The 15245-nt window shown below is 45.4% G+C and overlaps 1 protein-coding gene across 2 annotated transcripts in view; it reads right to left on the bottom strand.

Annotated features, from left to right (window-relative positions):
* NUP88 (nucleoporin 88) overlaps positions 1 to 15245 on the bottom strand; it is a 96997-nt gene that overhangs the window by 32637 nt on the left and 49115 nt on the right. For both annotated transcript variants that reach the window (XM_069757487.1, XM_069757486.1), the window contains exon 10: positions 511 to 615. In XM_069757487.1, the coding sequence (XP_069613588.1) occupies positions 511 to 615 (105 nt within the window). The remainder of the gene's footprint in view (positions 1 to 510; positions 616 to 15245) is intronic.

The raw sequence follows: 15245 nt of genomic DNA, 5'->3' as shown, positions 1-15245 counted from the left end.
TTGCATCATTACCAAGACGACTCATGGCTGTACTAGCTCAAAAGGTGCTTCTACTCAATACTGAGCAAAGGGTCTGAACACTTATGACCATGAGATATTTGTTTGTTTTTTTAAATTTGCAAAAATTACTACATTTCTGGGTTTTTTTTTTCAGTTAAGATGAGGTGCAGAGTGTATATTAACAATAGAAAAAAAAAATGAATTTACCAAATGGCTGCAATGAAACAAAGTGAAAAATTTAAAGGGGCTTGAATACTTTCCGTACCCACTGTAACTAGGTCATAGCATTCCATATCATAGCCCCCACTTTCCTTTTGTCTGAGTCTGTTTGTAAAAATGTACTCTTTATATACTTGAAAAATGTCTATTACTATAGTATAAGATTGGTTGCTAACTTATAAATGATAGTGAACAATTCTAAAATGGCTAATTACTTTTTATTTTTTTCCTGTAAAAGGTCAATAAAAAAAAATTCAATTTACATTTGTAGAATATAAATTTTACACATACAATAATTGTCTTGTGATGCATTCATAGCCACTAGTAAGGCAAATCATAGTTGTCCCAAGAGAAAGGTCATAAACCATCCAAAATCCTTGAATGGGTGCAGGGAGCCTAAGAAAAAGAAAAGAAAATAAATTTATAGAATATATTGGTCTGTTGCTTTTCCCCTCAGATTTTCTATAAAATTAGGGCATAACGACCACGTTTGCCTAGTTAGGTTACCCATTTGTCAGACAAGGTACACAGTGCAGGAAACCCCTTTATCCCCTTAAGCCCCGAGGGTGGTTTGCACGTTAATGACCGGGCCAATTTTTATAATTCTGACCACTGTCCCTTTATGAGGTTATAAGGCTAGGTTCACATTGCGTTATGTGAACCCGTTAAACTGACTACGTTACACCGCGGCATAATGCGGTGTAACGTAGTCCGTTAACACCGCCATTGCTTGTAATGGCGAACTCATCATTAGCGCACGCCCACATTGGGTGTGCGCTAGCGATGTGGTGTCATTTGAGTGACGGACCTCGAATGCTGCTTGCAGCGTTCGCGGTACATTCCTCGCTAGCACAGATCGGGAATCTGCGCAAGCGGGATCGGCAAACGCGATCCCTTTTGGGATATTGCGTTAGCGCAGTCCGTTGCGCTATGCGCTAAACGGACTGCCCTAACGCAATGTGAACCTAGCCTTACTCTGGAAAACTTCAACGGATCCCGGTGATTCTGACATTGTTTTCTCGAGACATATTGTACTTCATGATAGTGGTAAAATTTCTTTGATATTACCTGTGTTTATTTGTGAAAAAAAACGGAAATTTGGGGAAAATTTATTTTCCATCTTTGAATTTTTATGCCCTTAAATCACAGAGATCTGTCACAAAATACTTAAGTAACATTTCCCACGTCTACTTTACATCAGTACAATCTTGGAAACAAATTTTTTTTTTGTTAGGGAGTTAAGGGTTAAAAGTTGACCAGCAAATTTTTTTTTTTTTTTTTTTTTTTTTAGGGACCACATCAAATTTGAAGTTATTCTGAGGGGTCTATATGATAGAAAATAACCAAGTGTGACACCATTCTAAAAACTGCACCCCTCAAGGTGCTCAAAACCACATTCAAGAAGTCTATTAACCCTTCAGATGTTTCACAAGAATTTTTGGAATGTTTAAACAAAAATGAACATTTAACTTTTTTCACAAAAAATTTACTTCAGCTCCAATTTGTTTTATTTTACCAAGGGTAACAGGAGAAAATGGACCCCAAAAGTTGTTGTACAATTTGTTCTGAGTAACCCGATACCCCATATGTGGGGGTAAACCACTGTTTGGGCGCATGGCAGAGCTCGGAAGGGAAGGAGCGCCATTTGACTTTTCAATGCAAAATTGGCTGGAATTGAGATGGGACACCATGTTGCGTTTGGAGAGCCCCTGATGTGCCTATACATTGAAACCCCCCACAAGTGACACCATTTTGGAAAGTAGACCCCCTAGGGATCTTATCTAGATGTGTTGTGAGAGCTTTGAACCCAAGTGTTTCACTACAGTTTATAACGCAGAGCCGTGAAAATAAAAATAAAAAAATTTTCCCCACAAAATTAATTTTTTAGCCCCCAGTTTTGTATTTTCCCAGGGGAAACATGAGAAATTGGACCCCAAAAGTTGTTGTGCAATTTGTCCTGAGTACGCCGATACCCCATATGTGGGGGGTAACCACTGTTTGGGCGCATGGCAGAGCTCGGAAGGGAAGGAGCGCCATTTGGAATGCAGACATAGATGGAGTGGTCTGCAGGCGTCACGTTGCATTTGCAGAGCCCCTGATTTACCTGAACAGTAGAAACCCCCCACAAGTTCCCCCATATTGGAACCTAGACCCCCCCAAGGAACTAATCTAGATGTGTTGTGAGAGCTTTGAATCCCAAGTATTTCACTACAATTTATAACGCAGAGCCGTGAAAATAAAAAATCATTTTTATTTCCCCAAAATGGTTTTTTAGCCCCTCAAATTTTTATTTTCCCAAGGGTAACAAGAGAAATTGGACCCCAGAAGTTGTTGTCTAATTTGTCCCGAGTACGCTGATACCCCATATGTTGGGGTAAACCCCTGTTTGGCCGCACGGGAGAGCTCGAAAGGGAAGAAGCACTGTTTTACTGGTTCAACACAGAATTGGCTGGAATTTAGATTGGACGCCATGTCGCGTTTGGAGAGCCCTGATGTGCCTAAACAGTGGAAACCCCCAATTCTAACTGAAACCCTAACCCAAACACACCTCTAATCCCAACCATAACTCTAACCACACCCCGAACCCTGAGATCCCTAATCCCAACCGTAAATGTAATCCAAACCCTAGCCTAACCCTAGCCCCCACCCCAACCGGAAAATGGAAATAAATACATTTTAAAATTTTTTTTATTTTTCCCTAAGGGGGTGATTAAGGGGGGGGGTTGATTTACTTTTATAGCGGGTTTTTTTTTTTTTTATTAGAGGAATTTTATGATTGGTAGCAGGGCCTTCGTCAGCACCCGGCGTACCCGGGCAAGTGCTGGGGCCCTGACGAGACAGGGGGGCCCCCCATTCAAGGCCGGCGTTAAGGGCAGGCAGCTGCCAGTGCCTAGGACCACCACTCCCCCAGAGGCCCTCAGCTAGCGGCACATCACGGAGCTGACTCGGCAGGGGAGGGGGAGCGGCCGGGGGCTGTCTAATTATACTCACCTACTCCTGGCGGCTGGCGCGGTCCCTGCAGGTCCCCAGCTTCTTCCTGTACTGAGCGGTCACATGGTACCACTCATTACAGTAGTGAATATGCGGCTCCACCTTTCATAAGGGTGGAGCCGCATATTCATTACTGTAATGAGCGGTAACAGTGACAGCTCAATACAGGAAGAAGCTGCCGGCGCTGGGAAGCAGGGACTGCACAGCGCCAGGAGCAGGTGAGTATAACGGGGAGGGGAGCGCTGCGCGATATTCACCTGCTCCTCGTTCCAGCCGCTCCGTCTTCCACGTCCTCTGCAGTGTCACTGAGGTCAGAGGGCGCGGTTACGTGGTTAGTGCGCGCCCTCTGCCTGAGCGTCAGTGCAGAAGACGCTGAAGAAGATGGAGCGGCGGCTGGAACGAGGACAGGTGAATATTCAAAGTGCCGGGGGCCTGAGCAACGGAGAGGTGAGTATGATTTTTTATTTTTTTTTTATCGCAGCAACAGCAAATGGGGCAAGTGTCTGTATGGAGCATCTATGGGGCCATAACGTTTGTGCAGCACTATATGGGGCAAGTGTCTGTATGGAGCATCTATGGGGCCATAACATTTGCGCAGTACTATATGGGGCAAGTGTCTATATACTACATGGCTGTTCTATATACTACGTGGGCCGTGTTATATACTACGTGGGCTGTTATATAACACGGCCCACGTAGCATATACTATGTGGCTGTGCTATATACTATATGGGCTGTGCTATATACTATGTGGCTATGTTATATGCTATGTGGGTTGTTATACATTACATGGCTGTATTATATGCTACGTGGCTGTGCTATATACTACTTGGGCTGTGTTACATACTACATGGCTGTGTTTATATGCGATCATGAATCGTGGTATGTGTTAAAGGGGGGGCCCACTGAGACTCTTTCGCCCAGGGCCCTCAAAAACCTGAAGCCGGCCCTGATTGGTAGCTGTCACACAGTAAAAGACGCTTTTTATTGCAAAAAATATTTTTTTGGGGTTACCACATTTTGAGAGCTATAATTTTTCCATATTTTGGCAATGTGACGAGTTGACGTTTTTATTGGTAACATTTTCGGGCACGAGACATTTTTTGATCGCTTCTTATTCCGATTTTTGAGAGGCAGTATGACCAAAAAAACAGCTATTCATGAATTTCTGTTGGGGTGGGGGGGGGGCGTTTATACCGTTCCGCGTTTGGTAAAATGGATAAAGCAGTTTTATTCTTTGGGTCAGTACGATTCCAGCGATACCTCGTTTATACAGTGCCTACAAGTAGTATTCAACCCTCTGCAGATTTAGCAGGTTTACACATTTGGAATTAACTTGGCATTGTGACATTTGGACTGTAGATCAGCCTGGAAGTGTGAAATGCACTGCAGCAAAAAAGAATGTTATTTCTTTATTTTTTTTTTAAATTGTGAAAAGTCTTTTCAGAGGGTCATTTATTATTCAACCCCTCAACCCACCAGAATTCTGTTTGGTTCCCCTAAAGTATTAAGAAGTAGTTCAGGCACAAAGAACAATGAGCTTCACATGTTTGGATTAATTATCTCTTTTTCCAGCCTTTTCTGACTATTTAAGGCCCTTCCCAAACTTGTGAACAGCACTCATACATGGTCAACATGGGAAAGACAAAGGAGCATTCCAAGGCCATCAGAGACAAGATCGTGGAGGGTCACAAGGCTGGCAAGGGTTACAAAACCCTTTCCAAGGAGTTGGGCCTACCTGTCTCCACTGTTGGGAGCATCATCCGGAAGTGGAAATCTTATGCAACTACTGTTAGCCTTCCACAGCCTGGACAGCCTTTGAAAGTTTCCTCCCGTGCCGAGGCCAGGCTTGTCCGAAGAGTCAAGGCTAACCCAAGGACAACAAGGAAGGAGCTCCGGGAAGATCTCATGGCAGTGGGGACATTGGTTTCAGTCAATACCATAAGTAACGTACTCCACCGCAATGGTCTCGGTTCCAGACGAGCCCGTAAGGTACCTTTACTTTCAAAGAGTCATGTCAAGGCTCGTCTACAGTTTGCTCATGATCACTTGGAGGGCTCCGAGACTGACTGGTTCAAGGTTCTCTGGTCTGATGAGACCAAGATCGAGATCTTTGGTGCCAACCACACACGTGACGTTTGGAGACTGGATGGCACTGCATACGACCCCAAGAATACCATCCCTACAGTCAAGCATGGTGGTGGCAGCATCATGCTGTGGGGCTGTTTCTCAGCCAAGGGGCCTGGCCATCTGGTCCGCATCCATGGGAAGATGGATAGCACGGCCTACCTGGAGATTTTGGCCAAGAACCTCAGCTCCTCCATCAAGGATCTTAAGATGGGTCATCATTTCATCTTCCAACAAGACAACGACCCAAAGCACACAGCCAAGAAAACCAAGGCCTGGTTCAAGAGGCAAAAAATCAAGGTGTTGCAGTGGCCTAGTCAGTCTCCTGACCTTAACCCAATTGAAAACTTGTGGAAGGAGCTCAAGATTAAAGTCCACATGAGACACCCAAAGAACCTAGATAACTTGGAGAAGATCTGCATGGAGGAGTGGGCCAAGATAACTCCAGAGACCTGTGCCGGCCTGATCAGGTCTTATAAAAGATGATTATTAGCTGTAATTGCAAACAAAGGTTATTCCACAAAATATTAAACCTAGGGGTTGAATAATAATTGACCCACACTTTTATGTTTAAAATTTATAAAAATTTAACTGAGCAACAAAACTTTTTGGTTTGTAAGATTTATGCATCTATTAATAAATCCTGCTCTTGTTTGAAGTTTGAAGGCTCTAACTTATTTGCATCTTATTAAACCTGCTAAATCTGCAGGGGGTTGAATACTACTTGTAGGCATTGTATCTTTTTTTATGTTTTGGCACGTTTATACGATAAAAACTATTTTATAGAAAAAATTATTTTTGCATCGCTTTATTCTGAGGACAGTAACTTTCATTTTTTCGCTGATGATGCTGTATGGCGGCTCATTTTTTGCGGGACAAGATGACGTTTTCAGCGGTACCATGGTTATTTATATCTGTCTTTTTGATCGCGTGCTATTCCATATTTGTTAGGCGGTATGATAATAAAGCGTTGTTTTTTGCCCCCTTTTTTACGGTGTTCACTGCAGGGGTTAACTAGTGGGACACTTTTATAGGTCGGGTTGATACGGACGTGGCAATACTAACGTAGTATATTGCCCAGCGACGTAGTATATTGCCCAGCGACGTAGTATATTGGCCAGTCACGTAGGTATATAACACTGCCGCAGTATTTAGCAGTGTGTGCACCATATCCCTGTTAAAAAAAATTAAAACAAAAAAAAATAGTTACTCACCCCTGGGATCCAGCGAAGCTGTGTGATGCGGCCGCCATCTTTCGTTGCCAGGATGCATTGCGAAATTACCCAGGTGACTTAGCGGTGTCGCGAGACCGCCAAGTCTTCTGGGTAAGTTTGCAATGCATCTCTGGGAACGGAAGATGGCGGCCGGCGCGAGCGCATCGTCCAACGACGGAAGGTGAGAATAGCAGGTTTTTTTGTTTTTTTATTATTTTTAACATTACATCTTTTTACTATTGATGCTGCATAGGCAGCATCAATAGTAAAAACTTGGTCACATAGGGTCCGTTACCGCTGCCATTAACCATGTGTGAGCGGTGACCGGAGCTGGGAGTATGGAGCTGGGAGTATGGAGCTGGCGCCAGGGACACTGACTGCGGGGAGTATGGAGCGGCGATTTTCTTCAGCCTGTGCCCGTCGCCGATTGGTCGCGGCTGTTTTGCCGCGACCAATCAGCGACTTGGATTTCCATGACAGAGGCCGCGACCAATGAATATCTGTGACAGAAAGACAGAGACAGAAGTGACCCTTAGACAATTATATAGTAGATATATATCTACTATATAATTGTCTAAGGGTCACTTCCGTCTGTCACGGATATTCATTGGCCGCGGCCTCTGTCATGGAAATCCAAGTCGTTGATTGGTTGCGGCAAAACACCCACGACCAATCAGCGACGGGCACAGTCCGGCGGCAAAATGGCCGCTCCTTGCTCCCCGCAGTCAGTGCCCGCTCCATACTCCCCTCCAGTCAGCCCTCACACAGGGTTAATGGAGCGTTAATGGACCGCGTTATGCCGCGGTGTAACGCACTCTATTAACACAGCTATTAACCCTGTGTGACCAACTTTTTACTATTGATGCTGCGTATGCATAAAGATCTAATGTTACAAATAATAAAAAAAGGTTATTCTTACCCTCCGACATGGCGCGGTGTCCTCGGCAGTGCAAGTGGCAAGTTCTGGTGCCAAGGATGCTATGCGAGAAGGACCTTCCATGACGTCACGGTCATGTGATCGCGACATCATCACAGGTCCTGCGCTCATACCAACCCTGGGACCGGAAGCTGCCGCGTGCACCGCACACAGGCGCCAGGACTTCAATTGGCCTTCGTGAGTATATGTTTTTTTTTTTTATTTTAAGTCTTTTTTAACCACGCATATAGTGCCCACATTGCTATATACTACGTGGGCTGTTACATACTGCGTGAGCTGCGTTACATAATACATGGCTGCTATATACTGTGTGGGCTGCGATATATACTGCGTGGCCACTGTTATATACTGCGTGGCCTGTATTAACGCATCGGGTATTCAAGAATATGTCGTGGCCTGTGCTATATACACTATGTGGCTGCTATATACATACATATTCTAGAATACCCGATGCGTTAGAATCGGGCCACCAACTAGTGTCTATATTTGTATATCTACTATATAATTGTCTATGGGTCACTTCCGTCTTTGTCTTTCTGTCACAGATATTCATTGGTCGCAGCCTCGGTCTGTCATGGAATCCAAGTCGCTGATTGGTCGCGGCAAAACAGCCGCGACCAATCAGCGACGGGCACAGTCCGGAAGAAAATGGCCGCTCCTTGCTCCCCGCAGTCACTGCCCGGCGCCTGCATATTCCCCTCCAGTCACCGCTCACTTTGGGTTAATTCCGGCGGTAACGGACCGCGTTATGCCGCGGGTAACTCACTCAGTTACCGCCGCTATTAACCCTGTGTGACCAAGTTTTTACTATTGATGCTGTCTATGCAGCATCAATAGTAAAGAGATCTAATGTTAAAAATAATAAAAAAATAAAAATAAAAAAAGTCATCATACTCGCCCTCCGGCGCCTTTCCCGCTCTTCACGACATTCCGGTGCTAAGGATGGCATGAGACAAGGACCTTCCATGACGTCACGGTCATGTGACCGTGACGTTATCACAGGTCCTGCGCGAGAAGGACCTGCCATGACGTCACGGTCATGTGACCGTTACGTCATGGCAGGTCCTCCTCGCGCAGGCGCGAAGAAGCTGCGGTACCATGGAACAGGCAGGGACAGCGCCAGGAGCAGGTGAGTATGTCATATTCACCTGTCCGCGTTCCATCCGCCGGGCGCCGCTCCGTCAGAGGGCGCGATGATGTATTAGTGTGCGCGCCGCCCTCTGCCTGAACAGTCAGTTCGGAGAGAAGGGACGCTGAGGAGCAGCGACGAGAGGCGAGTGTGATTTTTTATTTTATTTTTTTTAATTGCAGCAGCATTACATGTGGCACAATGCTATATGGAGCATCTATGGGGCCATAAAGAACTGCATGGAGCATTATATGGGGCATCTATGGGGCCATAACTGCATGGAGCATTATATGGGGCATCTATGGGGCCATAACTGCATGGAGCATTATACTACGTGACTGGGAAAAATACTACGTGGACATGCATATTCTACAATACCCGATGCGTTAGAATCGGGACACCATCTAGTGTAATATATACATATTCTCTTTATTTAGTTTTTTTTTTTTTTTTTTACACATCTAAATATATATTTATTTATTTTTTTACTTTATAAACATTGCCCCGGGGGGGGGGGGGGGGGGGCATCATGTTATAAGGTCAGATCGCTGATCTGACACTTTGCAATGTACCATGTCAGATCAGCGATCTGACGTGCACTGCTCCGGGCTTACCAGCGCCTGGTCTGAGCAGGCGTTTGGTAAGCCACCTCCCTGCCGGACCCGGATGCAGCCCCGCGGCCATTTTGGATCCGGGCCCTGCAGGGAGGAGACGATCGGTACAAGGTGAGCACATCGCCTTGTACAGATGGTCTCAGGGAATGCTTCTCTATGCCCCCATAACGCTGCAATCATGTTTGATTGCAGTGTGCCTGGGGTTAATGTGCCAGGAGTGGTCCGTGACCGCTCCTGGCACATAGCTGACACCCGGACGCGCCCCCCCCCCCCCCCCATGAGCACAGCCGATCGCTATGACGTACTATCCTGTCCCTGGGAATTAAGTCTCGGGTCACCTTGACGGGATAGTACGTCATATGGGATTAAGGGGTTAATATCAGTAAGAACAGATACTGTACGAGATCGGCTCCCTTTGCGACAGACCGAAGTCATCCATGTATTAGACAGCCACACATCTAAATGGTTGCAATATAAGATTTTGCCTACCCGCAGCTTTTCCTAGCAAATTAGTTGCAGAGGATGCCAACAAAAGCAGCCACCTCAACCAGCTGATTGTAGGGTCTGCATTTTGAAGAGTTTACAAGTCTATTTCCACCTGATGTTATGTAAAGTAAAACCGTTAAAATTTCATACCTATAAGGGTATGTACACGCTGCGGATTTTGCTGCGGATCCGCAGCGTTTCCACAGCTGCGGATCCGCACCAGTTTCCCATGCATTTACAGTACCATGTAAAGCAATGGGAAATGAAATCCGCAGTGCACATGCTGCGGAAAAAAAACGCGCGGAAACGCAGCCGGTTATTTTCCGCAGCATGTCAATTCTTTCTGCGGATTCCGCTGCGGGTTTGCCACTACTCCAGTAGAAATCTGCAGGTGAAAACCCGCAGAGGAAACCGCAAAAGAAACAGCGGTAAATCCGCAGTAAAAACCGCAGCGGTTTTTCACGGCGGATTTAGCAAATCCGCTGCGGAAAATTCTGCAATGGAATCTGCAGCGTGTGCACTTAGCCTAAATGGTATTATGCACATTTAATAAGACAAGAGATTTGATTAATTGGGCGAGTTTCTCATGTAAAAATAAACTGGCAGAAATCCATGTTATTACCTCTAGGCAATATGGGATGGGATGTTGGGGATGAAATTTGCAGGTTGCATAAATATTCCTCTCCTGCCAGCTAACTAGAGCAGCGACCCTGCCTCCTGTGATCCTGCTGCACCGCAGATATCTTCCACCACCAGTAAATTACACAGATTTTCCACCCACATTTTTTGGAAAAAGTGTGTCTTTTTAACCCCTTCATGACCAGGGGATTTTTCGTTTTTCAGTGTTCGTTTTTCGCTCCCCTCCTTCCCAGAGCCATAACTTTTTTATTTTTCCGTCAATTTGGCCATGTGAGGGCTTATTTTTTGCGGGACGAGTTGTACTTTTGAACGACATCATTGGTTTTAACATGTCGTGTACTAGAAAACGGGAAAAAAATTCCAAGTGCGGTGAAATTGCAAAAAAAGTGCAATCCCACATTGGTTTTTTGTTTGGCTTTTTTGCTAGGTTCACTAAATGCTAAAAATGACCTGCCATTATGATTCTCCAGGTCATTACGAGTTCATAGACACCAAACATGACTAGGTTATTTTTTATCTAAGTGGTGAAAAAAAATTCCAAACTTTGCTAAAAAAAAAAAAAAAAAATTTGCGCCATTTTCCGATACTCGTAGCGTCTCCATTTTTCGTGATCTGGGGTCGGTTGAGGGCTTATTTTTTGCGTGCCGAGATGACGTTTTTAATGATAGCATTTCGGTGCAGATACGTTCTTTTGATCGCCCGTTATTGCATTTTAATGCAATGTCGCGGCGACCAAAAAAACGTAATTCTGGCGTTTCGAGTTTTTTTCCCGCTACGCTGTTTAGCGATCAGGTTAATACTTTTTTTTATTTGATAGATCGGGCAATTCTGAGCGCGGCGATACCAAATATGCGTAGATTTGATATTTTTTTTATTGATTTATTTTGATTGGGGCGAAAGGGGGGTGATTTAAACTTTTATGTTTTTTTTATTTTTTTCACATTTTTTTAAACTTTTTTTTTTAACTTTTGCCATGCTTCAATAGCCTCCATGAGAGGCTAGAAGCAGGCACAAGCCGATCGGCTCTGCTACATAGCAGCGATCTGCTGATCGCTGCTATGTAGCAGAATTGCACGTGTGCTGTGAGCGCCGACCACAGGGTGGCGCTCACAGCGACGGGCAATCAGTAACCATAGAGGTCTCAAGGACCTCTATGGCTACAATGGAGACGCATCGCCGACCCCCGGACATGTGACGGGGGTCGGCGATGACGTCATTTCCGGCCGCCCGGCCGGAAGCGGTAGTTAAATGCCGCTGTCTGCGTTTGACAGCGGCATTTAACTAGTTAATAGGTGCGGGCAGATCGCGATTCTGCCCGCGCCTATTACGGGCACATGTCAGCTGTTCAAAACAGCTGACATGTCCCGGCTTTGGTGCGGGCTCACCGCGGAGCCCTGCATCAAAGCAGGGGAGCCGGCATCGGACGGTATAGTACGTCCGATGCCGGTAAGGGGTTAATAAAAAAAATTATGGTAAATATTGCTGTAATCGCACCGACCCACCGAACAAGTCAGTTTTATCATTTACTGCAAGTGAACATGCAAAACAAAAATTACTGAATTGCTGTTTTTTGTTCATTTTGTGCCTTAAAAAAATCTGAATAAAAAAAATAAAAAAAATAAATCAAAAAACGTTGTGCTTCAAAATGGTGCAAAAAAAAAAAAAAAAATCTCCAACTTGTCGCGCCAAAAATAGGAATTTTTGTGTAGTCACCGTAAAATCCTTTACTCCGAGCCACTCGTTGGGGACACAGGACCGTGGGTGTATGCTGCTGCCACTAGGAGGCTGACACTATGCAAATAAAAAAAAGGGTTCGCTCCTCCTCTGCAGTATACACCGCCCACTGGGTCCAGATGATACCAGTTCAGTAGCAAAGCAGTAGGAGATTAACAAAAATTAACCGTAGGTACAACATGTCAGAGACTAAAACACTCATCATAGGCAACAAGCCAAGACAGGGGTGGGTGCTGTGTCCCCCAATGAGTGGCTTGGAGAAAAGGATTTTACGGTAAGTACACAAAAATCCCTATTTCTCCATCGCCACATTGGGGGACAAAGGACCGTGGGACATCCAAAAGAGGCCCTGGGCGGGAAATAACAGTGTAAACTCATAGCACCTGCTGTCTACATGTGCACCACCACTGCCTGCAGAATACGCCTACCCAGGCTTGCATCTAAAGATGGCAGAGTATGGACATTGTAATTCTTTGAGAAGGTGTGCAGGCTAGAACAGGTCGAAGCTTTGCAAACTTGCTCTGCAGACGCTTGATTCAGAATGGACCAGGAAGCACACACCAACCGAGTGGAGTGTGCCCCGAGACCCGCTGAGATAGGTTTGCCTCTGACGCGATAAGCCTCTTGAATAGTCGACCGAATCCATCTGGCGATTGTCGACTTAGAAGCGGGCAGTCCCTTCCGGTGTCCTGCCGGGAGCACGAACAGAACTTCAGTCTGTCGAAAAGGTGCCATCCTAGACACGCACTTCCTGAGAGCTCTCACAAGATCCAGAGAGTGAAGAGCCTTCTCCACGTGGTGCGTCGGAGGACAAAATGACGGAAGTACGATATCCTCGTTAAGGTGGAAGGAAGACACCACCTTTGGGAAGAAGGTAGGGGATGGTCTGAGAATCACCTTGTCTCGGTGGAATGTAAGGAACGGCATCCAACAGGCAAGGGCAGCCAATTCAGAGACTCGTCTGATCGACGTAATAGCGACGTGAAAAGCCACCTTCCATGAAAGGAGAGATGTCCTGCAACGGCTCGAAGGGAGATTCATGCAGGACACCTAGGACCAGATTAAGGTCCCAAGCCTGTAGAGGTGCTCTATAGGGAGGCACCACATGAGAGACTCCCTGAAAGAATGCTCCGACCTGGGTTTGGAAGCAATTTTTCGTTGAAAAAGGACTGACAAGGCAGAGACCTGCCTTTTATGTGAACTCGGCGAAAGCCCGAGTCCAGACCGAATTGGAGGAAATCCAGGATGGTAGGGATGTTGAAAGCCAACAGAGGGCAACCATCTTCTAAATGACTCACAATTTCTTCTGGACGACACCAGCAAAGTAGGCGGACGCCTTCTCTTGTTTCGTCATGTCTGGCTTGCAGTCGTTCATGATGAGTGGGTCAGGGATCTGGTGTCTTCCGGTTACAAAATCGGGGTCTGGATAATTAGTTTTCCAGGTGATTCTAATTAAAGGAAAACTACTTAAAAAAATTATGCTCCACATTAAGCAGGCCACAGGTTTCAAGTAATATGGGATCTATCTGCTGCTGAAAAGCATTAAATAGTGCAATGCCTTGGACAACGTATGAAAACAGATATTCCACGAAAACTTAAGAGTGGTCATCATACTGTGAAGAGATTTGTGACTGAAACAGAGCCCAGACAGAGTTCATGCAGATAAAGGAATATTGAGGAAGGTTTCTGACAAACAAATTCATGGGTATAAGAGAGCAGCTGCCAAAATACCATTACAAAGCAGCAAACAGTTATTTGAAACTGCTGGTGCCTCTTGAGTCCCTCGAACCTCAAGGTGTAGGATCCTTCAAAGGCTTGTTGTGGTGCATAAACCTAATATTCAGCCACCCTTAAACAGTGTTCACAAGCAGAAATGGTTAAAGTGGGCCCAGACATTCATGAAGACTAATTTCCAAATAGTCTTGTTTACTGATTAGTGTCAAGCAACCCTGGATGGTCCAGATGGATGGAGTAGTGGATGGTTGGTGGATTGCCACCATGTCCCAACAAGGCTGCTACGTCAGCAAGGAGGTGGAAGAGTCACATTTTGGGCCAGAATCACAGGGAAACAGCTGGTAGGACTCTAAGGTTCCTGAAGGTGTGAAAATGACCTCTGCAAAGTATTTAGAGTTTCTGACTGACAACTTTCTTTCATGGTCTAAAAAGCAGAAACGTGCCTTCAGGAGCAAAATCACCTTCATGCATGACAATGCACCATCTCATGCTGCAAAGAATACCTCTGAGTCATTGGCTGCTAAGGGCATAAAAGGAGATAAACTCATGGTGTGGCCACCATCTTCACCTGACCTCAACCATACAGAGAACCTTTGGAGTATCATCAAGCAAAAGATCTATGAGGGTGGGAGGCCATTCACATCAAAACAGCAGCTCTGGGAGGCGATTCTGACTTCATGCAAAGAAACACAAGCAGAAACTCTCCAAAAACCCACAAGTTCGATGGATGCAAGAATTGTGAAGGTGATATCAAAGAATGGGTCCTATGTCAACATGTAATTTGGCCTGTTAGGAGGTTTTGGAGTTAAATAGCTTTTTTGTTCAGTAAATGTGACCTCCTAATGCTGCAAATTCCACAAATGAGCATTTTCAGTTCTTTAAAACATATCAAATGTATAGAAATTCTTCTGTGCCTAATAATTTGGAACAGTGTATTTTGAGTTTTTATTTTGGAGATTATACTGTTACTAGATGGTGGCCCGATTCTAACGCATCGGGTATTCTAGAATATGCATGTCCACGTAGTATATTGCCCAGCCACGTAGTATACTGCACAGCGACGTAGTATACTGCACAGAGCCACGTAGTATATTGCCCAGCCACGTAGTATATTGCCCAGTGACATAGTATACAGCACAGAGCCACGTAGCATATTGGCCAGTCACGTAGCATATTGCCCAGCCACGTAGCATATTGCCCAGCCACGTAGCATATTGCCCAGCCACGTAGCATATTGCCCAGCCACGTAGCATATTGCCCAGCCACGTAGCATATTGCCCAGCCACGTAGCATATTGCCCAGCCACGTAGCATATTGCCCAGCCACGTAGCATATTGCCCAGCCACGTAGCATATTGCCCAGCCACGTAGCATATTGCCCAGCCACGTAGCATATTGCCCAGCCACGTAGCATATTGCCCA

The sequence above is a fragment of the Ranitomeya imitator genome, chromosome 3 (genome assembly GCF_032444005.1).
Source record: "Ranitomeya imitator isolate aRanImi1 chromosome 3, aRanImi1.pri, whole genome shotgun sequence".
In the NCBI taxonomy this organism is placed as follows: domain Eukaryota; kingdom Metazoa; phylum Chordata; class Amphibia; order Anura; family Dendrobatidae; genus Ranitomeya; species Ranitomeya imitator.
The sequence above is the reverse complement of the archived record's forward strand: the minus strand, read 5'-3'. Positions and strand labels throughout refer to the sequence as shown.